General features: G+C 43.8%; 1 protein-coding gene across 1 annotated transcript; it reads left to right on the top strand.

Annotated features, from left to right (window-relative positions):
* Positions 1-269: 269 nt before the first annotated feature.
* On the top strand, positions 270-26,395 carry LOC115167238 (retinal dehydrogenase 2). The gene is made up of 13 exons (XM_029721445.1): positions 270-482; positions 11,217-11,321; positions 11,849-11,989; positions 16,531-16,660; positions 18,096-18,157; positions 18,898-19,026; positions 19,288-19,401; positions 22,573-22,675; positions 23,890-24,074; positions 24,329-24,493; positions 24,741-24,898; positions 25,136-25,210; positions 25,410-26,395. Exons 1-13 carry the CDS (start codon positions 360-362, stop codon positions 25,480-25,482), a joined length of 1,563 nt encoding a protein of 520 aa, XP_029577305.1. The 5' UTR covers positions 270-359; the 3' UTR covers positions 25,483-26,395.
* Positions 26,396-27,477: the final 1,082 nt, after the last annotated feature.

Raw genomic sequence — 27,477 nt, 5'->3', positions numbered from 1 at the left:
TCTGATCCCATTTTGTATTGGGATATTCATTATAATATCTTAAATGTAAGTCGGTTTGTTTAAACTGGGTCTATCTATTCAATACAGATATCATGTCGATTTCAATGCGTTTCCTTTTGACTTATAACGAGAGACATTGTGATAAGTGCTTTCCCTCCCCAACATGGATGGCTGGGTTCGTTTATGTAAATTAAGCTAGATTTTAATTCTATCGGGAGGACGGCCCTGTTCTCTACCCAATAAAAATGGACCGCGGCTGACACCTGGTTATAAACACAGGAAGGATTCCAAAGTCCTAATCAGAAATCAGTAGAAAAAAACGAAGACGCATCTGCTACAGACACACGGATGCAGGCGCGATGACATCCAGTAAAATCGAACTCCCTGGTGAAGTGAAGACCGACGCCGATGCAGCTGCGCTCATGGCATCTCTCCAGCTGATGCCCTCGCCGGTGCCCAACGCGGATATCAAGTACACTAAGGTCTGTGAAACAACTTCAACTTTTACTCCGAGTCACATATTATGTTCAATGTATCATGTCTCTTCTCGTATGCAGAATATTTCCCCCCCAAAAGGTATTTGTCTGTAGATGATAGATAGCGCACACATTTCAAAGTGTGGAACTGCCCAATTTAGGCAATGTCTTTGCCCACAGTACAGGTGATTGAGTCAGGTTTAAAATGTTCATTCAAGTTCTGGATTTACCGTCGTAAAATTTGTTTCAGATCTTTGCTCACATTCATTGCTCAACTCATAGCATAGGATATAGCTCATCAACATGTGGCGTACAGTCTGAGTGAAACTTCTAAAAGTTATCACATACGGCCACATCGAGCGTCATCTCCAAGGCATGTTTGAATGTTTAACAGTGTTGCCAACATAATTATATTGCACAGGTGGTTTTTATTTCACTTTTATATTCACCATGACCCAAATAGTCTGTGTGTCATCTGCAGTGGCTACAATGAATAGTATTTATCACAGGTGACAGCAGTCATTTAGTAAAGGTCAGCATTTTTTCAGATAGGATGTTGTCGTTATGCAATTCTGTCCAGATAGAGTAAACGTCCCGTAACCTGCCGTCATGTGATTGATAATAATCGCATGTTATTAACTATTTATTGATTAGAAACATGATTCCCAGGTATCTTATATCACTTGCATAACATCTGAAATTCATTCACACCTGTAATTCCAAAAGACGGTTGAATTAAAAATATTAACTTTGTAAGATATTTTTGTTGCTGCAAAAATCCATGGTTTGGTCTGATATAAATTTTATAGCCATATTATAATATTTTATGTTAAGTGTGCTTTTTTCGTTTCAAAATATGTATTTAAACTAATGTTATTCAACCTCCTCATAAAATGAGGAGGGTTTTGGTTTCTTTGCCTGCTGTAAAGAAGCAATTTAACTGGTTTCAGAACGCTTTAGGCATGTTGTAAATTCTATTAATTTCACTGTGATTCAGAATAAGTTATTAGATTCACGGAATGAATTGCAGTCTTGGTGCTCTAGTCCATTACTGTCCTTAGAAGTCCGCATGACTCTTCTGACCTCTGCAAAATTACGCAAGAACACTCAATGAAATGTGAAGACCTATTTCAATCACAAGTCTAATATTTCCTACATATTTTATTTTTATGTGTACTCTATAGCCTATAAATTGTATTTGAATGGTATTTGAATTTATTTTTGTGCGGTTACACTTGTGGTTGGTTATTATGGGCTCTGTGGGCGTTTAATTAGGCCTACACAGCAATAGCAGGAATCAGACTCCAAGGGGTTCCTCTGAAAGTGTCATATTTTTGGTAATTGTTGTTTACACATTTTAGGCTTTACATTAATGTGAATAATGTAGGCCCTGTGATGTCAGTATAAGCTATTTCTAAACTCCCCTTTATTTAATGCTGGTATACATTTAATCAAATCACTAGGACCTGACTGTAGAGTCACCATCCAAACATGTATAATATGTGGATGTTTGTCTGTTTCCTGAAGCATGGTCGCTTCTGCAGTTTGAAATCCAATGCTTTTATTGCCATGAGTGTGAGTAAAGGGCACTTCTTATTGAGGAGAGCTCAATAACAGCGCAATATGTAAGTACAGTGTTATAATCAGTGTTAGCCTCACACCTCGTTGTTGTAAGTTCAAAGGGCACTTCGCCGAGGCAACAAGCAACTTACAGTGGTCTACTCGCCATAAGAGGAGAGCTGGTTTAGCATGCCTGCCTTATGTGCACAGTCATGCTATCAGCTCTCCTTCCCACTCTCCCTCTCTCTACCTCTCTCATGCTTAGTGTTATTTAAAAGAATGCACGCAAAGGGTGGAATGTATAGGAGAACCTTTAGGGAGCGCAGGCCTTGGTGAATTAACCCCCAGGAATTTGAATCATCCAGTCCCTGTTGGTTTGGTGGACATGGGGGGCAGGAGATCACTGATTTATGGCCAGCCCTGACGCAGGCGCTCCTCTCCTCACACCCTGTTCATGTTCTACCCACCCCACCGCCTGCCTGCCAGGGGGAGAATGAACACTGCGAGCAGAGTCTATAGCTAGGAGAGAGCTGGCCTTCTGGACTGTGGGCGCATGCTCTCTGTGTAGCCCTATGCATTCTTCCACTCCGTGTAGGCTAGTTGTGTGATGTGCCTCTGCCTTTTGCAGCCAGACGTCCAGTAGAGAGTTGAGAATGAACATGCTTGTAACGCAGCTCCTTACACTCCGGGTTAGAATTGTTTCCTTGGTCTCACATGAGTTTGAGTATGTTGATGTTTTTCTACGTACTGTAAAACATGATCATTGATAAGTGAATATGAATACACTTTGAGATAGTCACCATGACTGGGCATGCATTTTTTTTCAGTCAACAGTTTTGTTTTACACATGAAGGTTACCAATAGTGTGTTCCTGAAGATATGCCCATAGTATGTTTAGCACCAACAGTGACTGTAGAGAGGTGTGAGATAGAGAGGTGTCATCGCCATAGACGTTTTGCCCCTTGTCCCTTTCACTGAGTCATGAACTGTTTGCCGTCAGAGAGACATTTGTGTGAACGTGTCAGTTAAGCTATCTCCCTCCCTGCGTGGGATTGTGCAGATCAGTGAGACTTTGCAAGGTCTGCTCAGGTCTCCCTTTGCTTTGTTATAAAAAAAATCTCACTTTTTCACACCCCCGCTCTCCTGTAGCTACAGCCGTAAAAAGAGGGCGCTCGGGTCTCGGTTCCTCCATCCACCCTACCCCCACTTCACCATAGCTTGTGGCCTGAAACCAGCTGGGTAGTAAGACACTAAGCTAGTATAAAAACATAGCACTTGAATGGTCACAGGAGAGTCGGCTTTAGAGCTCTCCGTCTGTGAGGTAGTCCGCAGGGCTGATAGCGCCACGAAGGAAGCCTTAAATTAGCCTACCCTGATGGGCATTTATTGATGATTTTAGCTTTTTGCAGAGCGGGGAGAGAGAGGAGAAGGATAAACTGTGTGGTGTATAGTTAATGAATGGAGACAGAGCCAGTGTTCTCAGGGTTTTAATGAGTGATTTCTCTGGCCCGGGTGGCTTCTCACACCGCTCAATGATTAGGAGTCGTTAAACCAGACACCTAGAAGAATAAATCTTTAGAGATGGAGGGAAGGAGCATTTCTGGCACATTCTCCTTCAAGTTGTTGAGAGAGACACCTGGAAATGCAAAGTTGAGTTGACAAAATGTGTTTGAATTGATACTTAGTGTGTATGACACTGAATAGTGTTTGAACGGCCAAGGTATAGACATTTTTTCTCTCATTGTTTACTATAAAACTGCTATGCAGGGATTCCTCATTGTCAGCAGGACATAAGTAACTGAAGTTAATGGTAACTGGAGTCACTGTAGCACGGTTGTAGTTTAGTGTACTAATACAGATGTAGGATCTTGATTTGAGAAAATAATCCTGCAGCAACAGGAGATGTGAATTATTATGTGGATTATAATTCATGGACATTTTTGTAGGGGTTGATCAATTTTTCGTAAGGGAAAATCAAGTCGAACATTTCAAAGTGGATATTACAAACTTCAGAAGCCTTTCAAAACCTCAAATACACCACAAGTTTGACATTTCCTACATTGCAGTTCTCCAGCAACAGGGTGCTCCAATTAAGATCCTACACCTGTAAACATACATAGACTGTGGGGAATGAGGACTGTAAATCAGTGAATCCTGGCAGAGGAATTTGGACCGTAATTCAAATAGGGTTTAATTTTCAACTGTGTCAAATGTAGTGAAAACAGGAAGAGCTATGCATATGCAACCTTCACCATGTTCAAACATACCAGACTTTAACTAGACGGAGTTGCCTTGCTCATTACATAGCTTCCCAATATAAATAATGGCTTTTATTTTCCAGATTGGCTTAAGTTAACTCATTGTGCTATTGCTGACACTTTTGGCCCTAATAGGAACCTATAACCTGTCTATTGAAGCGAGGAAGAGTTTTGTAAACTAATCTGTGAGGAAAAGTCCAGTCAGTCAGTCAGTGTGGATGAATGGAAGAGGCCCCATCAATCCGTCACTGATTGAGATAGTACAGATGAAGGCTGGGGCTCCCCAATGCTAGGTGCTGTCCACTGGGCTGTAAATTATGGGCCTGTCTCACAGTGTGGGTCAGTGCCCTGCCTTGCCAAAGCCTGACCTGCACTTCTGGAGTTTTTCACTTCAAAACCACCATCTTACTGCGATGAACATCAAACAAACCCCAAGGTAGAGGATACTGGGAGCCTGAATGATTTATCACAACTAGCACAGCGAGTGTTCTCTTTTTCTTCTTCTCGCTCTCACTCCGATTCCCTCTCTTTCTCGCTTCACACTCTCCCCCCTTCTTTCTCTCAGACGCACAGTCACAAACGCAGTTATACACATCCCTGGTTGTGACAGGGTGAGCTTGCGGTACCATGAATATGTCCGTCGGTGTGAAATGGCTGTTTGTGCAGTGAGTGTAAATTATCGTCTGAGCAGAGGTGTCAACATCGCGTCGCCTGTCTCTTAATCACTCTTTAAGGAAGTCCGGTGACAGGGAGGTTATCCCATTAACTTCTATACCTTAAGTCTTCAGGCCGGTTGACATGGAACATGTAAATCCTTATGGTGTCATTGTGAAAAACTGCTGGCTCCATAAATCCCCTGATATCCATAAAAAAACTCTCCCCTCTAGAGAGTCTTAGATACACAGAGAGCAGAAGTCTGCCAGACATGAAGTCATAGTCACCAGGCCCCAGTCACCCCTTATCACTAGTGGATCACTGTAGTTATATTCTACCCAGATTACATTTATTTGTGTTATTTCTCCCACTGACAGAATGTAGTGGAAGCATAGAATATTAGATTCTTACATCAATGTAATAATTTGATCATTTGAACCCTTAGAAAAGTATGGTTAAGTCTTTCAGTCTTAAAGGCTTATGCACTTTATGAACATCTGGGATTTGATATCCACAATATTATTTTATGAAATTAGGCTATTTCTTTAACACAGATATTTATTTAATTAGGTTAAATGTTATGTTTGAAATCTGCACAGATGATACAGCTGATTGAAAGACAAACTCAGTGTACCTCAGTGAAAGTGTCAATCTCAGACTCTGTAGACATTGGCACCACATGGCGGCTTAGAAGAGGCTGTGCTGCCCAACTTCAACTCCCGCATGTTCCATCCATTTGAACAAATGACAATTCATATTCAAACACAGTTTCCTATTGAATTTCTGTTTCTCGCGTTAAGGAGTGAGGGGGAACAGATTCAACTTTCTCACCACACACACAGTCAAGACAAAGATGTTTGCCAGTCGGTGACAGCGGGGTCGTCCCCTCCACACCCAGGAGAGCAGGGTGGCATTGTCTCTGGGTGTGTGAATGGAAAACATGAAAGTTCTTTGGTGTCAGGAGGACTGGGGAAAAAACACCAACTGGGCTCCAGTTTCACATGCCCTCCCCTCGCTTGTAACAGTAGTAATTATAAATGTCTTGAAACAGATCCAGAAAACAGAACGGAAATAGAGGTCCTGTGATAGGAAAGGATATGAAACTTCCTGTGCAGACGAAAGCTGCAGGTGCCCTGATCGGGATCCGTCTGGCTGTGGAATCTTGGCCTGTTGTGTATAAACATATATGTGTTTTTTACTCTCTCCTGCCTCCCGAAAATGGACCAGAAATGAGTCCCATTAAATATTCCTTAAGCGTGTGAGCCATGAGAAGACGCTAGAGGCTAAACAGATGTTTTGCTGGCTGCTGTGAGGACTTTGGCATCCCCTGCCTGCCCTCACTCCCTAGTGCAGTTGTGTAGCAGCCTCCAGAGAGAGCACAGTGGCAGATGAGAAATGGATCAGCAGGACTGCGCCTTGAATTCACTGAACTGACGGAACATTACTCTTTAGTTTCTCAATGTCTGCTGATTGCACATGTATTCCCAGGGGACTCCCCTATATATCTACCTTTTTCTTGGTCGAGATGATAACCACCTAGTCCCATTGCATTGAGAGCATGTTGTAGATAAGCAGAGCATATTTTCATGTTGAAATGTTGTGCCCTTTATAGTGAATAATAGAGCCACGCTGACGTGATCAGAAACTTGTATTCTGTAGCCCCTATGTTCATCGTGGGCTTCAGGCGCGCATGTCTCATCATTTCATCAGCCAAACAGACAAGTACTGTCAGCACTGTGAGATTGACAGTTTTAACAGAAAAACATGGGGGTTGCTAAATGTTTGCAGCTGTCCTGTGGCCCATGCATAAAGTGTTGACCTATCTGCAGACTGTCCAGTTCCCATCCACGCCAGGCAGCTCTCTCTCTCTGTGTTGTAGGAGGATCAGATGTCACGGCTGCACTGGGAGCACAAACTCTGCCAACTTTCTGTAATACCAAAATGGCCTGCGTGTTTACCAAATAATAAGAAACCACACAGCTTGAAGCAGTTCCTTGTAAACACAAATCGATTGATTTCATTCAGTGTAAAGGTTCTATGCATTTTTAGCAGTTGTCTTCATGTTGGTGTACTGTGAGAGGTCTGGATCCCACCACTTGTTTTCTTTCCTAGTTGCACAATACACACAACATTTAGCTTTCCCATGTCAGTTATCATCTTAAAACAGGCTTTGGGACTGACATACAGTACCAGTCAAAAGTTTGGACACACCTACTCATTCTAGGATTTTTCTTAATTTTGACTATTTTCTACATTGTAGAATAATAGTGAATACATCAAAACTATGAAATAACATATAAGGAATCATGTAGTAACCAAAAAAGTGTTAAACAAATCAAAATATATTTTAGAATTTATATTCTTTAAAGTAGGCACCCTTTGCATTGATGACAGCTTTGCACACTCTTGGCATTCTCTCAACCAGCTTCACCTGGAATGCTTTTCCAATAGTCTTAAAGGAGTTCCCACATATGCTGAGCACTTGTTGGCTGCTTTTCCTTCACTGTGCGGTCCAACTCATCCCAAACCATCTCAATTGGGTTGAGGTCGGGTGATTGTGGAGGCCAGATCATCTGATGCAGCACTCCATGACTCTCCTTCTTGATCAAATAGCCCTTACACAGCCTGGAGGTGTGTTGGGTCATTGTCCTGTTGAAAAACACATGATAGTCCCACTAAGCGCAAACCAGATGGGATGGAGTATCGCTGCAGAATGCTGTGGTAGCCATGCTGGCTAAGTGTGCCTTGACAGTGTCACGAGTTAAACACCCCCACACCATCACACCTCCTCCTCCATGCTTCACGGTGGGAACCACACATGCGGAGATCATCCGTTCACCTACTCTGCGTCTCACAAAGACACTGCGGTTGAAACCAAAAATCTCAAATTTGGATTCATCAGTCCAAAGGACAGATTTCCTCCGGTCTAATGTCCATTGCTCGTGTTTCTTGGCCAAAGCAAGTGTCTTTTTCTTATTGGTGTCCTTTAGTAGTAGTTTCTTTGCAGCAAATTGACCATGAAGGCCTGATTCACTGTCTCCTCTGAACAGTTGATGTTGAGATGTGTGTGTTACTTGAACTCTGTGAAGCATTTATTTGGGCTGCAATTTCTGAGGCTGGTAATCCTGCAGCAGAGGTAACTCTGGGTCTTCCTTTCCTGTGGTGGTCCTCATGAGAGCCAGTTTCATCATAGCACTTGATGTTTTTTTGCGACTGCACTTGAAGAAACTTTCAAAGTTCTTGAAATGTTCCATATTGACTGACCTTCATGTCTTCAAGTAATGATGAACTGTCATTTCTCTTTACTTATCTGAGCTGTTCTTGCCGTAATATGGACTTGGTCTTTTACAAAACAGGGCTATCTTCTGTATATTACCCGTACCTTGTCACAACACAACTGATTGGCTCAAAGAAATTCCACAAATTAACTTTTAACAAGGCACCTGTTAATTTAAATGCATTCCAGGTGACTATCTCATGAATCAGGTTGAGTAAATGCCAAGAGTGTGCAAAGCTGTCTTCAAGGCAAAAGATGGCTACTCTGAATAATCTAAAATCTAAAATATATTTTCATTTGTTTAAAATGTTTTTCCTTACTACATGATTCCATATGTGTTATTTCATAGTTTTGATGTCTTCACTATTATTCTACAATGTAGAAAATAGTAAAACTTTTGACTAGTACTTTAGCAGTTATTTTATTCAATTTGCTAGACTTGATTAGGGCTAAGACATGGTCAATTTATTTATAATGGCTCATTATCAAATGCAGTGAGTACTTATATGGGAATAATGATTTCTATACAAATGAAACCGCCATGTGTGGTGAGAGCAAGGACACCACGGGGGGATGGGAAACCAAAAAGAAAACACATCATTTCAAAATTTGCACTTTTGCACTTGAGTTTCCATCTTTGTTTTTTTCCCCTTCGTTTCTAAATGAACCTAAAAGCAATTTTAAGAAACGTTGAGAGTTGATTTAGTGTGCAGCCTTGTCGTCTTAATCAACTCTCTGAATGGGACGAGACAAAAGTCTAACAGCCCCCTGAGCCCCGAGAGGGCCGAGCCAAACGGTGGCTGATGGTTGTCCTTTTCTAGCCATGATTTAGATGGCGGCCTGGTCCACTGTTCCCCTGTTTTATCCCCTCTCCTTCGGCGGTGCCTTGTGAGAGGGGTTACGCCGTGCATAAAGCTACCCACGGACTGCATTCTTGCTCAGACTGTCAGGGCTTTCAGGGGGCTCCCCTGATTTAGGGCGTTCCACTACAGTGGCCCCTATAAATTTTAAAACTAATTCCGTGCTCTATAGGGCTTTCTGTTTTTGTAGCAGGCCCTCAGCTCCTCGTCGTCACTGACACTTTTATGAAGTGCTCTTAATGAGAGTCAGATTAAAGGTGGCCCCCGATGGAAGGCGTCTGAGAACACTTAGTTTGGATGGGCTGGGAGAGAACTCACTGAGAAGGCTGAGCTGTGGCCGGGAAAGAGCCCACTAATAAAGACTGGGTTGTGGATGGGGGAGAGCCCACTGGGGGCCTGTGTTGATTCTGCTGTCTGAAATGGCTGTGGGCCCACTTTGTGTGCTGTGCTTAGATGTGTTGGACGAGGACCCTCAGTGGGCCTGTTTCTATCTGTTGTGTCTGTGAGGAAGCGTTCAGGGCAGGCTAATGCAGATTCATTGAAGTGGTATACAAGGCTGTATGGTATGGCCCACAGAGTGGTACAGGCAGATACCGAACACCTAAAACACTCAAACATGAGTTATTCATGTGCAAGGTTCTTCTTGTAAAGCAGCCAACTGTAGGAGAGAGTAAGTGGAAGGGAGTGAGAGTGATGTCTGTGTGCTGAGTCTTCAATGGTTTCCAAGCGCGCTGGCATTTTATACCTGCCCTAAAGTAAACACTCCTCACAGTTTACAGCCAATTAAATTGTACTTAAGCCTCTAAGTTTACATTGGTAACCATGTTGTAGAGCTAGAGAGAGCTGGGCCAGCGGGACACTTGAACCCTGCTTTCAGTTCTGCTCTCAGTGTATCTTTTCTCCCTCTCAAATAAAAGTATGGTAAGAGCAGATGTGTATACAGGAGGATTGAAGCCAGCAGATGTTTTCTTAACACCCCATCTATCAGACAGACTGACATCAATTAAAAACAGTGTCTGAGGAGGCGCTGTGATAGACCAAAACATGTCAATAAGCCAACGGGACTGAGACATCTTCTATTTACCTTACTCTTACATAAGACATCCGTCACATTTGTATGATCAAATCACACCACTTTGTTAGGGGTCTTTTTTTAAAAGCTCACATGACTGTTATTAAACATATTCACTCAGGCCAATTCCTTGAGATATGTCCCATTTCTGTTATTTGTCTAAACATTTATTTTTCTTTGGGTCTTTATCGAGCTTGAAAAGAGTCCGTTTGGAATCCCAGGTGGTTGTTTAACGGACGGCTTGCTTTAACGCATCTCAGAAACCAAGTGTGGCCCGTGTTTTATGATCTCATAAACGAGCAGCGATGTTGTGAAACGTGTGTCTCTCTGTGTGTGTGTGTGTATACGTGTATGTGTGTGTGTGTGCGCGCACGTACGTGTGTGTGTGTGAGAGATTGAGGGGGTGTCTAGTGTCTGATAGGGATTTATCTCTCCCCCACCTCTTTGTCTGGATGTTGGAGTACTCCCCAGAGAGCCATGCCGGGCAGGCAGGAATCTCTGTCCACATTTCCACAGATTCTTCCCTTTACCTCCTTCCCTCCCTCCCTCCCTCCCTGCCTGCCTGCCTGCCTGCCTCCCTCCCTCCATACACAAGAACTGAGACGCACTGGAAGGAACCAGGCTCACTCTCACTAGACTGTTTTATCAGGAACTACAATTAGTTACAGAATAGATTATTGGTTTATTTGCACCACAGTAAGAAAACAATACATTTTTATTGAATAATATAACACACAATGCAATGATTCACTTTGGACATCAACCTTCCAATTATGCTCCCTCTCAAACTGATCCCAATAATCTAATCATAAAACACATCATGTTTTTTAACAGTACATTTCTTATTTGATCAGATAAATACTTCTGTCTTGATTGAGAATTTGTGTGTTGTGAAAACTGCACAAGTAAAATGTTATACCAGGGCCCCCGTGCCTCTTTAAAGCAGGAATGGCTGAATAGTGTCTGGAGAGAAACAGAGCTGCTCCTAGAACCAGATTTTCCCTCTCACATGGGCCTCTCCATCCTGTGCACTGAACGCTGCATCTTTTCTCCCTGCAGATTTTCATCAACAATGAGTGGCAAGACTCTGTGAGCGGAAAGACCTTCCCAGTCTACAACCCTGCCAGCGGAGAGCAGATCTGTGAGGTTCAAGAAGCAGAGAAGGTATTGTAGAAAATAAAAACAAATCTGTAGTTTCTGCATTCCCCTATATCTTATATTTTCAGAAATGAAAACACAGGTATTTTCCCTTGGAGTGTTTGAGGATTAGATGTTTGTTATACAGAGCTACGCTTGGGTTTCCCACACGTGTTTCCTACCACCTCTGCCCTGGCATCCCCTCCTTCATGCATTGTCCATGTGTGAGTTATGTACCAAAAAAATAAGGAAAGCAAACGGGTTGGGAGTTTAGTCTAATGTGGTTTAGTTCTCTGGCTCGACTGTTCCTCCTCTCCTTTCCTAAATCAGCACCTCTGTGTGGAATAACTGAAGCAGAACAAGCCTTAAACATGCTAATGGAAGATCCATTAAGTATAATTCGGAATAGACAGACACATTTTATTTGTCTCAGTGGAGGTGGAGAAACACCTGTTAACTGGATAAGGTTCTATCATTAAACTGCATACTGGATACGGTTTCTCTGTTTCTCTACCTCAGGCTGATTCAATCATTAAACTGTTTCTCTTCTACAGGCTGATGTGGACAAGGCGGTGCAGGCGGCCCGGCTGGCCTTCACCCTTGGTTCAGTGTGGCGGAGGATGGATGCGTCAGAAAGGGGTAGACTGCTGGCTAAACTGGCTGACCTGGTGGAGAGGGACAGTGCCTATCTAGCAGTGAGTCTACCACAGTGCTCAAAGTCCAGACCCTGGACTTCTTCGTTTTAGCAACATGCTCAAAGAAACATACACTATACAGTGCCTTAGGAACATTTTCAGATCCCTTGACTTTTTTCACATTTTGCTACGTTACAGCCTTATTCTAAAATTGATTAAATGAATAAAAAATCCTTAGCAATCTACACACAATACCCTATAATGACAAAGCAGAAACAGGTTTTGAGAATTTTTGCGAATTTAAAAAATAATAATAATTTATATATATTTACATAAGTATTCAGACCCTTTGCTATGAGACTCGAAATTGAACTCAGGTGAATCCTGTTTCCATTGATCATCCTTGAGATGTTTCTACAACTTGATTGGAGTCCACCTGTGGTAAATTCAATTGATTGGACATGATTTGGAAAAGCACACACCTGTCTATATAAGGTCCCACAGTTGACAGTGCATGTCAGAGCAAAAACCAAGTCATGAGGTCAAAGAAATTGTCTGTCCAGCTCCGTGACAGAATTTTGTCGAGGCTCAGATCTGGGGAAGGGTACCAAAACATTTTTGTAGCATTGAAGGTCCCCAAGAACACAGTGGCCTCCATCATTCTTAATTAGAAGAAATTTGGAAGCACCAAGACTCTTCCTAGAGCTGGCCACCTGGCCAAACTGAGCAATTACATTTACATTTTAGTCATTTAGCAGACGCTCTTATCCAGAGCATGAGTGCATAATAATTTTTGATTTCCCCCCCCCCTTACTGGTCCCCCGTGGGAATCAAACCCACAACCCTGGCGTTGCAAACACCATGCTCTACCAATTGAGCCACACGGGACATTTGTCAGCAATTACAGCCTCGTGTCTTCTTGGGTATGACGCTACAAGCTTGGCACACCTTTATTTGGGGAGAAGGGCCTTGGTCAGGGAGGTGACCAAGAACCTGATGGCAGGGGCGAAAATCTGATATCAACTTTGGAGGGGACAATTACATGAAATTTTCTCAAGAGCAATTCCTGAGGGGGACACCAAAAGTAGTGCTGTAACACATAGCCTACATTGTAATATGGTAAATGTATATTGAGGAACCAAAGAAATATGGTGTTTGCCGTACTCCTAACTACCGGTACCCAAAACTACACAACTAATCACAACAGCAATACCATTGCCTTTAACAAATCTTAGTTCAGTCACCAGTTTAAGTTGAGAGTGGGGGTATCCATGGCATTTTCCAATTATGTTCCTATTTTACAAGTAAAAAAAATGGAGAACCTTTCATAATGTTGCCAAACAAAGACTCAACAAACTTACCTGAGACTCCCTGTCTCTGCCAGTCTGTCCCTGCATATCTGTCCCCAACTCTGCTGTCTGTGTGCCATCTGTTGCCTGCTCTGCCTAATGACATCATTGTGAAACATTTCCATTAGAATTTCATTTCTTTCTTATGAACATTTTATCAACTAGTCTTTGAGATATTAGGCTACTAGGGTTCTTACTTTCCGTTTTGGTGTACTGAAAAATAGTCTGATGTCTGTCTTTTATTTTTCTGCCATTTTTCTACCTGGCTGGCTGGCTACACACACACACAGTGTGTAGGTTATTTACAGTAGGAGATGGGCTTCTATCATCTTATCTTTTATCATTCTATTTGGGCTTCGATCTAAAAGGTAGCTAGCAAATGTGAAACGGATTAAAATGACGAGAGTTGACAGCTGTATGAGTTCACCATTTACACAACATATGCTGCAACCTTTTGTAATTTTAATAGTTTGTTTCATATTGGCTGGCTTCCAACAATAGCTGAATTTGCAAAGCTAGCGAGCACCAATTCCGTTTCAGTGGTGTTTGCTATAATCTTTGCTACCCGGGTTAAATAAAGGTGAAATAAAATAAATAAATAAAAGTTCCCTTGCGACAATTTAGCTTTTGCAACGAGACCATTAAATATATTTAAGACAATGGTAGAAGAGAGTGTAGTTCTGTTCAGTTTGGACTTCAGTTTATCGCTAACCTTATCACAGGGACTTTGAAGCACTAACTTACATCATCTGCATGCTGATCTTGGAATAAATTGACGATAGCAAAGATTCCATCTTTGACGAGGCCACATAAATGGAATAGGTACTAGCTAGCTTAATAGTTAATATTTGCGCGCTAGCTCTGCTTATTCAGCTAGTGTGTGTGCGCGATTGACTGGATTAACCTCACGTCAGTTACGTTCATTGAGTGCCTTTCAGACAGTGGATCAAACCATTGTGAGGCAAAGGGTGGGGGGGGTCGCAATCTTTTGAAACTTAAAAATGCGCTATTAAGTGTCTATAATCAGCACAATTGCTTTCATTGCGTATTATTAATATTATTTAAATTACATAGTTATGTTTCAGTGATATATTGGGGGGGACAAATCATATTTTTCCCAGGATGGGGGGGTCGTGTCCCCCCCGTCCCCCCTGGGATTTCCGCCCCTGGCCGATGGTCATTCTGACAGAGCTCTAGAGTTCCTCTGTGGATATTGGAGAACCTCTGAATGTCCTTGAGTAGCCCAGCCAGCCAGAGACTTGAATCCAATCGAACATCTCTGGAGAGACCTGAAAATAGCTGTGCAGCAACGCTCCCCATCCAACCTGACAGAGCTTGAGAAGATCTGCAGAGAAGAATGGGAGAAACTCCCCAAATAAAGGTGTGCCAAGCTTGTAGCGTCATACCCAAGAAGACTCGAGGCTGTAATTGCTGACAAAGGTGCTTCAACAAAGTACTGAGTAAAGGGTCTGAATATTTATGTAAATTTGCAAAAATTTCTAAAAACCTGTTTTTGCTTTGACATTATGGGGAGATTACAGAATACGGCTGTAACCTAACAAAATGTGGAAAAAGTCAAGGGGTCTGAATACTTTCCGAAGGCACTGTATATACAAAAGTATGTGGACACCCCTTCAAATTAGTGGCTTCGGCTATTTCAGTCACACCTGTTGCTGACAGGTGTATAAAATCGAGCACACAGTCATGCAATCTCAATAGACAGACATTGGCAGTAGAATGGCCTTACTGATGAGCTCAGTGACTTTCAACGTGGCACCATCATAGGATGCCACCTTTCCAACAAGTCAGTTTGTCAACTTTCTTCCCTGCTAGAGCTACCGCAGTCAACTGTAGGTGCTGTTATTGTGAAGTGGAAACCTCTAAAAGCAACAACGGCTCAGCTGCGAAGTCGTAGGCCACACAAGCTCACAGAACGTGACCTCTGAGTGCTGAAGCGTGTAGCGAGTAAAAATCGTCAGTCCTCGTTTGCAACACTCACTACCGAGTTCCAAACTGCCTCTGGAAGCAACGTCAACACAATAACTGTTCGTCGGGAACTTCATGAAATGGGTTTCCATGGCCAAGCAGCCGCACACAAGCCTAAGATCACCATGCGCAATGCCTAGTGTCTGCTGGAGTGGTGTAAAGCTCACCGCCATTGGACTCTGGAGCAGTGGAAATGCGTTCTCTGGAGTGATGAATCAAGCTTCACCATCTGGCAGTCCAACGGACAAATCTGGGTTTGGCAGATGCCAGGAGAACGCTACCTGCCCGAATGCATAGTGCCAAATGTAACATTTGGTGGAGGAGGAATAATGGTCTAGGGCTGTTTTTCATGGTTCAGGCTAAGCCCCTTAGTTCCATTGAAGGGAAATATTAACTCTACAGCATACAATTTGATTCTACATGATTCTGTGTGTCCAACTTGGTGACAACAGTTTGGGGAAGGCTCTTCCTGTTTCAGTATGACAATGCCCCCGTGCACAAAGCGAGGTCCATACAGAAATACATTGTCAAGATTAGTGTGGAAAAACTTGACTGACCTGCACAGAGTCCTGACCTCAACCCCATCGAACACCTTTGGGATGAATTGGAACTCTGACTGCGAGCCAGGCTGAATAGTCCAACACCCAACCTCACTAATGCTCTTGTGGCTGAATGGAAGCAAGTCCCGGCAGCAATGCTCCAACATCTAGTGGCAAGCATTCCACGAAGAGTGGATGCTGTTATAGCAGCAAAGGGGGGAGCAACTCCATATTAATGGCCATGTAATGTACCACGGAAGATCAGAGAAGGATCTTTATAATACCAGACCCCCTTAAAATATAAATGTGTCAATTTGTTACTGTAAATAATAATACTAATAATAACTTGTATCTTTTAGGCACCTTTCTAGACATCCTATGTCACTTTACATTAACATAGATGTTTTCAATTTAAAGCATATGCTTCCAATAATTAATGTTTTAAAAAAAGATTTAAAACAAACGTATTGTGAAAGAGAGATGTCAAAACAAGGGCACTGTTTTAAAAGATGCCGGAGAAAAGCACTACGTTTTTGCCCATGTGGTTATAATAGTGTTAAATCAACCTAATAACCCTAAGACTTAAAGGATGATTTATAACTTATAGGCACTGTAGCATGATGTTATTTTAGTATCACGTTTCCCCCCGGAGATAATGTTAAGACCCACTGTTTCTTGGAAAAAACAAAAAGACAAAGATTGTGTTTTAATATATATTTCTGTCCAGACTATAGAGTCCATGGACAGTGGGAAGCCTTTCCTGCCCACCCTGTTTGTGGACCTCCAGGGAACCATAAAGACGCTCAGATACTATGCTGGATACGCAGACAAGATCCATGGAACGTCCATTCCAATGGGTAAGCCTATTCCAACTCAGGCTTCCTGACAGTGGGTTATGTAGCGAAAAGCACATTGAATTCATATTCTCTTCAATTTCAACGAACTAGAACCCAGGCAGAATGTTACAGGTCAGAGGTATGTGGTAGATGCCAGTACCAGGTGAAGATTACTAGTTAGGTAGCAGCAGATAAGCGGAGCACCAGGCTTCTCTCTGGGGGCCTGCGGGACGGGAGATGGGCTGTGCTGAGGGCACAGAGGTGATGTGAGGGTAAACATGGCTGCTCCCTGGCCAGTTGTAAATCTGAGCCTTAATGGTCGCCCTCCTGTTGAGACTGCCACCAGTGGAGCCCAGTGACAGGACTAAAGAGCGAGGGCCGCTGGCTGTTCTGGCTAATTTAGCCGTTTGAAAATGGCGCGACGGGGAGTCTATAGGAGTTAGGACAGCCACTCCGCAGCTCTGTCATAGAGCAGCCATTAGCTGGGCGAGGAGTTGGGTAGGTTGGGGTGGTGTTGGGGTAGAAGTTGGTTCTCAGGGACCCACCTGAGAACAAGATGGGGTCTGCTCATTGAGGGCCTGGCATTAGGGAGTCTATATAAGTCATCCACACTCTTTTAACAGGCATGTTAAGTCATTGTTTAGTAGCCAAGAACACAGAGGACCTAAGAAAGCAGTACTAGTACTGACAACCTCCTGAGATTAGCACTGTGGTCTGGTCGCTCTTCAAGCCCCTCCTGTGTTTCTTCACCAAACCCAGCCAGTCCTCAGCTTGTTCAGAATTTGGCTTGAGCACTATTCCAATGTGCAGCAGTGTTACAGAACAAACAAACAGACCTGTTTCTGTGGCCTGGATGATGTTGAGATGTCAGCGATGTTCTTATCTTGGCCACCAGGGAAGATGAAGCACTTGGCCAGTCCACCCTTGGGCCTTAGTTCCAGGTCCAAGCTCCTCCTCCTCCTCCTCCTCCTCCTCCTCCTCTCTGGAGCAATGTTTCATCAGCTGAGTCCTTAGCCATCCTGTTCTCATGAACATCACATAACTCTATTGTAATAAACACTGTTCAGTTTTCTACCACTCAATAGCGATTGTTATTACTACTGTTGTAGGGAATGAATAAACATGGCACACCCTCAACGAGTATCATCCTTTACTCTGGTAATGTAAGAGGAATGAAACTATCCTTCCAACTTAATACCCACTGCTTTCTCCTGACTTTAAACAGAGTCACACGTACCATTTTGCTCAATGTAGTGTAACAAAAGAATGGTACTGTGTGATGTATTGCCTTTTTAGATCAAGATGAATTGTGTTGGTAAAAAGCACAACAAGGACACCTGGTGTTTTGATGTGTCATCCGGTCAGTGCTCTGCTAATGTCTCATACATGCTCATCTCCCAAACCCAGCTAGAGCAGAGGATAGTAACGAGCCTTGTTCTTGTGTGTTCCTCTACAGATGGAGACTATCTTACGTTCACTAGACTCGAGCCCATAGGAGTGTGTGGACAGATCATCCCTGTGAGTGTGCCAGTTTGTTTTCTATTCAGATGGCTAGTCTCAGAGGACAAATCAAACAGTCACTCTCCCACATCTGCAAAGCTTCCCACTCAATATGCAGAGAGAGGTGGATAGAAGGAAAGGTGTTGGGATGGTGGTGGTTGTGAGGTCTGAGACAGAGTCAACCCCTTTGTTAAAACATATTGTGCAGGTTCCTGGAAGTCTCTGACGTGCTTATCAGTGAGTGTATATTTGGGTAAATCTGTTGGCAGGCTGAGAAAGAGACTGTGTCAGGTCAGTATAAGCTCAGAGAGAGAGAGAGGGGAGGAGGAAGGGGGAGAGAGAGAAAGAGGGGGGGGGGGCACTATGAAAGAGACAAGGGATAGGAGGACAGAAGTAAGAACAGAGCATTGATTGTGCAAGAGCTTGAGGAAGCGTGTGTGGGTCTGTGCTGAGGCCTACTGGGGTTCAGTGTAAAGTAGAAATAACACCAGCCTGTGTAGTACCATGACACGCTCTAAGTACTGCACATGTGTTGCAATTTCCTTGTTTTCTCAGTGATGTGGGAAGAGAATAGATAGGGCGAGAGAACATTTCCTGTCATGACTATGTTGGGCAAGTGAAAGTGAGAGTCTATGAGTGAGTAAGCAATGGAATGTGTGGGAGAGCAGGGAGAGCAGTGACAAGTTATTGAGTATGAGTGAGCGCCCTTTGTCAAGAGTCTGATGTCCTGTGTGTGTGGGGGGTGTTTGTGTCTACAGTGGAACTTCCCACTGATGATGACTGCGTGGAAGCTAGGTCCAGCGCTGGCCTGTGGGAACACGGTGGTCCTGAAGCCTGCTGAGCAGACTCCCCTCACCTGCCTGTACATCGGATCTCTGGTCAAAGAGGTATAGTACAGCACAAACACCACAGTAACCCAATCCTTAGAGCCTCTTTATCCACATCCTCCATGTCTTCTCTCTGTGTTCGGCCTCTCCCCTTCACTGATACAGTGTGTCTCTCTTGTCTTTTTGATGTTCTGTCCATTCTCTCTGGTCTGCTGGTAGGGAGGTTGGGTTGGGTCCGGATTCCCCCACACTGCCTGTGGTTTTGCTTGGCTCTCCTGTCCTCTCCTCTAAAGCTTGTTTCCTCTCATATTGTTTTGACAGGCCGGGTTTCCACCGGGAGTCGTCAATATTTTGCCAGGATTCGGGCCAACGGCAGGAGCTGCGATCGCTTCACACATGGGCATAGACAAAGTGGCTTTCACAGGATCAACTGAGGTAATTTCCCTGAACAAAACGATTGACGGATAATCCACTGTCCCTATTGCTTTCTTTAGTGACACAGTGACCAACATGTGCAGAGCAGCAGAGATGGAGGGCTGTGTAATTAGGGGACATTGGGTTCCTGTATTGAAGTCTAAATGACAAACAAACGGGGTCTTACATAAGCTGCGTGCCCTGTCATTACTTCTCACCACAGGGGGATCAGAGGTGAGCAGTCTGCTGCTGGACTTTAACACACACACAGACACACTAATGTACACATACACACACACACACACACACACACACACACACACACACACACACACATCTACACTGTACACATACACACACACACACTAATGTACACATACACACACACACACATCTACACTGTACACATACACACACACACACATCTACACTGTACACACACACACACACACACACACACACACACACACACACACACACACACACACACACACACACACACACACACACACACACACACACACACACACCCTAGACATACTGTACATATACTGACATACATAGACCAGTCACAGACAAACTGGTTCATAAGTGTCCCAGCCAGTGTAATGACAACCTGCTACTGTACCTTACAGACATTGAGTTCTCTATCAGGTCCCTGGAAAAACAGCCTCCTTCATAGTGGAAAAATGTTGATGGAAAACTAGGAATGATCAAGGCCACACCGTGTTATGCCGGGAGCATTAGGAGATGTTGTGGTTGGATTGCATTCCTCTGTCTTGTGTCAGAATCAGTCAGAATGACAGCCAATTCCATTAATGTAGATCATTTTATAAACATCTGTTATTGCTAACCACAAATGTACCCCCTCAGGCAGTAAGAGCACGTACAGTAATCTTAACATAATTATGAAGCGCCATAAATCGATGGATTTTATATGTTTTGAAATGACCTGCGTATATTTCACGTGTATCTGTCGTAAATGAAACAGGGTTTTGTAGTGTTTAGAGAAGCCCTAGAGTTTATAGAATCTTTGCTTTGACTCTGGGGATCTGTTTGGAGAGAAAGGGAGGAGAGTGACTGTTTGTGTGTGGTATTCAGCACCCACCAACACTGCTATGTATGTGCAGACATAATAGATTGCTCTTGGTGATAAGGGGACAAACAGAAACACTGTAACCAAAGCAAACTCACATACTATGGAGAAAAACATTTATTTAAATTGTGTGGTTGAATCAAATCCAGGCCTTTATTGAGAATATACAGGATTTGTACATTTGTATTTTTTTTTTACATCAATGTTGCAACATCTCTGTCAAGCACTGTAAGGATGACAAAGACCCAGATGTCCAAATCATCTGAACGGTTATTAATGAGAACCTGAATGCAGTAATAAAGTTAATGAGAGTGAATCGGGTTTCAATTGATCCTCAGAGTCCATTCAGGCAGCCCGAACTTAAGTCATTTAATCATTTGATCAATGCTCCATTACCTAACCAATGAACATCCACAGGGCTTTGTCCACCATCACTTTACATGCTACCAGGCAGCACACACATACGAGCCTTCCTCTTTCTTTTTTACCATCGGCGGTTACAGAACATTTCCCAAAAAAGTGGCCAGTTGTCTTTAACGGCTTTCTCTGTTGTTTCCTGTGATCTGGAGTCAATTACAGAGTGGATGAAGCGCTGCTGTGAGAGAATGTAGATGCCCAGACTGTGAGTCACCCTGGGTTTCAGTCACACCGGGCGAGAGGGGACAGTGGACACAGCATCCCCTGAGAGGCTGGAGGGGGTAGAGGGGTGGATGGGTAGAGGCTTGTAGGGGGGTGTGTTTTCAGGTGGCCATTGCGTCAGTGGTGCCTCATCCTTGTACTCACACACACACAGGGCTGTGACTCTCCACAGTAGCGGCCCAAGTGGGAGCCAGCCCAGCGTGTCTCCTTTACACTTCAGTGAATGCACGCTAACGTCATGTTAGTCAGCACCCCTTGAGCCCCGCCATCAAAGACAGCGACAGCCAGGACAGCTTTAGAGAGCGTGCTGCCTGCCTGCTGCCTGCCTGCCAGAGGAAGGTTGGTCCTGCTGTCCCTATCACACAGCTGCTCTACCACTCCAACCAGAACACTCAGCAGGCTGCCCTGCTCATTTCCTAACACAGAATAACGCAGTCTGGCAATATTGGGAAAGGGAGACATTCCAGTGCTAAACATTGTTCGTGCGAAGAGATGAAGCATCACTCTTTTCCACGGGGGGGGGGGGGGGGGGGGGGGTCTCAGACGGGTTTTTTCTTCCTCCCTTGACTCCCTCTATCTTCTCCCAGCGCTGGTCTTCTCACTATCTCCTGGAAAATAAAATCATGTGTGTCAGTGACTCCTGGGTGGACAGGAAGTGTGCTTGTTGGTTTATGGTTATGAATGCTGCTCGCTCTCTTTCTCAGGCTTGTCTCTATGTAATAAGGGTATATCTCATCTCATGGTGTTGAGAAATAATGTTGGGGTCAATACAATACATCAGTATAATAAGAGCAGCTGGGCAGACTCAAATACTCGCAAGGGATTCATTTTCACTGAGAGCTCACGCCATGCATTACTAGAGAACCACTGTTTTTACACGTCTCCACTGTGTGAGTCTGGAGGGAGACGGGAAAGGGCTGTGGAATTCAGCAGTATTTGGATAATGGTGAGAGCAGCACTTTTGATGAGGGGGAAATTGTGAACAGAGAAGTTGAAAGGAAAGCTCTTGCTGCTATTTGATAAACACTCCCAACTCCTCTCAGATCATCCTCAACATTCAGCGCTGCCAGCCAGGGCAGTGTAGGCCCACGTCGCACCAAACAGGCACCACTTTACAGCTTTTCACAGTTAGGTACTTCAATGTGCCACAAGCCCAGGCTGCTGCTGCCACCCACACAACCTGTGGTTGCTTCTTCCTGCGCTTGATTAAACAAGAGATGCTGTTCGCTGCTGAAACATCACTTTATTTTCCTGCTGAAGCCTCCCAGAACCTGCAATAGATATTTTGGCTGTGTGTTTGGCACGCTCGTGTTTCAGCGGACCCAGTGGTGCGTCCCTTGTTTTGGGCCTAACCAACCTGCTAAGCTATTTAATGGCTGCATCCATGTAGTGATCCGGCCACAGGTCTGCTTGTGTCTGCGTGAGTAAACTAAACCCAAGCCCTGTTTCCTCCCCAGGTCGGCAAGCTGATCCAAGAAGCAGCTGGGAAGAGTAATTTGAAGAGAGTAACGCTGGAGCTAGGAGGAAAGAATCCCAACATTATTTTTGCAGACGCTGATTGTAAGTTTGATGACACTGTTTTATTAGTTCCTCCCGTTTCCCCATAGGTGGTCGTCCAGATGGACGCAGGGGTTCCCTATGTGGCATCGCCTGATTTGAAAATGGGGTCGCGAGAGAAACGATGATATAAAATATGCGCTAGATTGGGGTTGTAATAAACAGAGCCGTTTCAGTTTTTTTTCCTACAAATTTGGCTCTATCTTTTGAACCTTTTAAGCTGCCAGAAAATATTATGAGCCCATCACTGTTTGCCTCTACAATGCCCACAAGCCGTGCAGGACTCATTAGAACAGAGTGGACAAAACCAGGCAATAAATCAGACTGGGAGGAAAAGAACATCATCAATGATGATGTTCTTCTCTACACAGAAGATCATACAAAATGAATGCCTGATGATCTTCTGAACTTTTCAATATCTTTCTAATGCATTTCAGTAACTTTAAACCATACTTCCTTCAGATTGAAATACTGTCAAAAGCACTGTCAGACTGATTTGTCACATTACTTTTTTTTTACATGGTGGGGTTGCGAAAATATTTTGATATCAAAATGGGGTCGCAGGACAAAAACGTTTTGGAACCCCTGCCTTAAAGACATTGTCTTGATAGAGGGTGGAGGGGGAATATTTACAATGTTTTGTCCAATAATTTAGTCTGACATGCAAAATGAGACAGCGGATATGTCCACGTGGAGTGAGAGCTCTGGCATCTTCAAAAGCTTCCGCTGGGCTTCACAGGGCTGTGAAAACCAATGGATGGATGGCTCTCATGTTAGCTCTAAGTGTCTCACAGAACTGGGGATGCCGGGGCTTTCAAATGCTTTCAGCAGCCGCGAGAGGGGCTCCCCAAGGCCCGTAAATCAGGGGAATGGAACCTGCCGCGGCCGCCTGCATCAGCCCGAGACCCATAAATCACTGGGCGCCGTTAACCCCTTGCGTGCCACGGCAGGGGCCTGTCTCTCAGGTGTCAGATAGCAAATGCACAGCACAGAGAATAGCTGGACAGTGGTAGAAAACATTCTGACCATGATTGGAAAATACATTTTGTGCATTTGTAGTGTATGTGCCTTAATGATATTCACTTTTAATTAATGTAATTTATAAAAACCATATGGAATTTAGTCAACATTTTTCAATATGTTGTAATATTCTACCACATACCGCTAAAATGAACTGTATACTGAGCCCCTCTCTTCCTCTTCATCCTCTTCCTCAGTGGATCTAGCTGTGGAGCAGGCCCACCAGGGAGTGTTCTTCAATGCAGGCCAGTGCTGCACTGCAGGCTCTCGTATCTTCGTAGAAGAGCCCATCTATGAGGAGTTTGTGCGCAGGAGTGTGGAGAGGGCCAAGAGGAGGACAGTAGGAAGCCCCTTCGATCCCACCACGGAGCAGGGTCCACAGGTGAGGATAGAGGGCCATAGAACCCTGCAAGGAGGGAGGAGTCAAACAACGCCCTCTATGACAAAACATATCAGCTATCGAGTCAATATGTGCATGACCAAATATAATGTATTTTATTTACTGTATGTTAAATATACTCCTTTGGCTTTCCTTCTTATTTCCTCCTCTCCTCTCCTCTCCTCTCCTCTCCTCTCCTCTCCTCTCCTCTCCTCTCCTCTCCTCTCCTCCCTCTCCCCATCTCTCTCTTAATCCAGATCAGCCAGGAGCAGCAGAGCCGTGTGCTGGAGTTTATTCAAAGTGGCATCAGTGAGGGAGCCAGGCTGGAATGTGGAGGCAAAGCCCTGGGCCTGAAAGGATTCTTCATCGAGCCCACTGTCTTCTCCAATGTCAAGGATGACATGCGCATCGCAAAAGAGGAGGTACTGACTGGTACACTGAATGACTGATACAAAGTATCATACAAAGTATGACTAAAACTCCCAGTATGACTGAAACACAGTATGACTTTCCATGCCCTATGATTTTATGGAAGGTGGTTTCCAAATAAGTTCAAATGTCTATTAATGGCCTCGCCCCCCACATACTTAATGGTGTGACTAAGCAAGGATGTCATCATGGAATGTTTCAACATGTCATCTTACACATACTACTGACTGTCCACTCCAGATCTTTGGACCAGTTCAGCAGATCATGAAGTTCAAGACTATTGATGAGGTGATTGAAAGGGCCAACAACACAGAGTACGGCCTGGTGGCAGCTGTGTTCACCAGCGATATCACCAAAGCCATGACCATCTCCACAGCCATGCAGGCTGGCACCGTCTGGTAAGACCCTCTCATCATCATAACTATCTATGTGTCCCTGGTTAACCCCATAGATCGTATAAAAGGTTGACTCATATTACTGTAGCTTTTTAAACGATAGCTCATACAGTATTCAACTCCACTCCACTCTGCATGCTCTTCATTTAACCAGTCTTGACAGCATTACCATTCAACATGATTATTAAACAATGCAGAAGACTCAAAAGCTGATGTTTGATGTATGTTTTGTCTATTTAGGATAAACTGTTTCAATGCCCTGAGCACGCAGTGTCCATTTGGAGGATATAAAATGTCTGGCAATGGGCGTGAATTGTAAGTATTTTTTTCTGGTTCCTAGCCCACTGTCTGAAAGTGTGTGACTAAAGCCAAGCAAGTATTCATGTAAACTGTGTGTTTACAATAGAGAAAAGTTTGGTTGCAAAATATTCCAAAATGAAGCTTTGTACACAATAAGCTTTCTACAGTTCATTAGAAATCTGTTTGAACTGACATTGTGTGTGTTTGTTTGCAGGGGGGATTGTGGCCTGAAGGAATACTCAGAGGTGAAGACCATCACCATAAAGATCTCAGCCAAGAACTCCTAAGGCGGCCGGCCACACCACACGTAGTGGAGGAGGACTTCCTCTGAGGCGCACCACTGACCCTCTGGGTGTCTGTCTGTGGTGGTAAAACACACTGATCATCCCAACTAGCCATGACCATGGGCAACTAACTCTATTGGCTGTGAAAACTCCCTGCCCACTCTTCTCCCTCACCTCCCATGGGCAGTCCTCACATCAACATCAGCTGTCTCCATCAGCCCGGTGTCCACTGGCGGTCTCAAGTTCACACCAAACCTCTCCTCCACCTACTGCCATCACCCACCTCCTCCACTAACCACACTAAAGCACTCGGAGAGACGATGGGAGAGGCTACTCTGTTCACGTCCCCCCAAAACCCCCCTAACCCCCAGGAGTTGGACACTCACAGACTTAAGCACCGCACCTCCATCCCTGCTTTGCCCCATGTCAGCTAATCATTGTAGCATGTTGGGAGGCAGTGTGGTCGTGTTGTGGGGTATCATTGTCAAACCTCATACTGTATGTTATTATGTGTCATTGCTTTGATTTGCCAGGTAACATTCATGGAAGCATATCAGCTCATTCTAAGACCACTGAAGCTCTCAACCTCAGAAATGAATGGATGAGTCCATTGAAACTGTTAATTAGAATTTTTAATTGTTAATATCTAATTGTTCATGTTTTGATTTGACATTTTACCACTTAACACTGTATGTCAACGTATGACCAATGTAAACGTGAAAACAAAAATGGTTAACCTCTTAAAAGCATTTTAGTCATACCTGCTAAGAAGAGGAGTAATGTATTTTAATCATAATGTAAGTTTGTTATTGATGTCCATTTATGTTCATGTTTATACAATTATGTACTATGAAATTATAAGATATAAAAATGGACCATAGCTTTTTTAGTAAAACATGTTTTTTTCTCTCAAAAACCTGGCTTGGCTGTGTTTGTTTCATTGCCATGGGAAGTAATATATTGTGCAGTCACTTGCATCAAAGCTCAGTTTCCACATACATGCCTCAGCTATCTCAGCTCTGATATATTTCTCAGATATTTCATGAGGTCGCACAATTTACAGTTCCGTTCTGGCCAGAGATCTGAGGAGGGCAGACAGGGAGGGCCCCAAGTCTCGTTTCTTATTTAACTATCAGCAAGACGAAGACGAGGCTGCTGTTGTAACTCATGGTGAAAAACAAGAGGAGTTTACTCTCTTAACGAGGCATCTGGTGCAAGCATTATGTTATGTCTGAGGAGGAAGACACTAAACTGCAACTGCAGTAACAGAGTTAACAGAGATGCTCTTCTGGTGATTATTACAATGTCTTGAATATTAGTGTTAATCTTAACATTCATACCATGAAAGACAATTGTATATTTCTACAGTACGTAGGCCTGAGGATAAAACACAAACAATAACAGGCCAATACATCTGGTAGGTCCCTCCATGCAGCTCCTGCACAAGAGCATTATAAACACTATGCTCTCTGGACACATATACATTTGCAAACAGATCTGCTATTTGACATGCCAAAGACCCAATGAAAATAAGAGATTTAGGGCCAAGGGACCAATGAAAGGGATTAAGAATCAGAGTGTGTGCGAGAGGCCGCCTTGGAGGAGAGGAGTTGTGCAGATGTGAGCACCCTTCGCTGAAGCCTTCCCTTGGCAATTGTCTTTTGAAATGTCAGGGTGGATTTTCCCACAATCCCCCTGCCTGTCGGTATCTGTAGTCATTCCAAAGGGATGAAGAAAAAGTGATCGTCTTATTACGGCACTCTATTAGCTCAACAGGGAACGTCAGAGCAGGCCAGGGACACACAGACATAACCTCCAGTTAAGGACATCCGCTTGGAAACAAACCACACTGACAGGGACGTTCAACCTGCTGTTCAGACAGCTCCTTATCTCTCAAGCACCACGTTTTGGACGTCTGTCACCCCTCACATAGTGGAGAAGCTATTCCTTTTATCAACTTCAACAAAGTGCTCACATACCTAATCAATCCATTTCTGT

The sequence above is a fragment of the Salmo trutta genome, chromosome 29, assembly GCF_901001165.1.
Source record: "Salmo trutta chromosome 29, fSalTru1.1, whole genome shotgun sequence".
Classification (NCBI taxonomy): domain Eukaryota; kingdom Metazoa; phylum Chordata; class Actinopteri; order Salmoniformes; family Salmonidae; genus Salmo; species Salmo trutta.
Note: the sequence above shows the minus strand (reverse complement) of the source record. Positions and strands in the feature narration are given on the sequence as shown.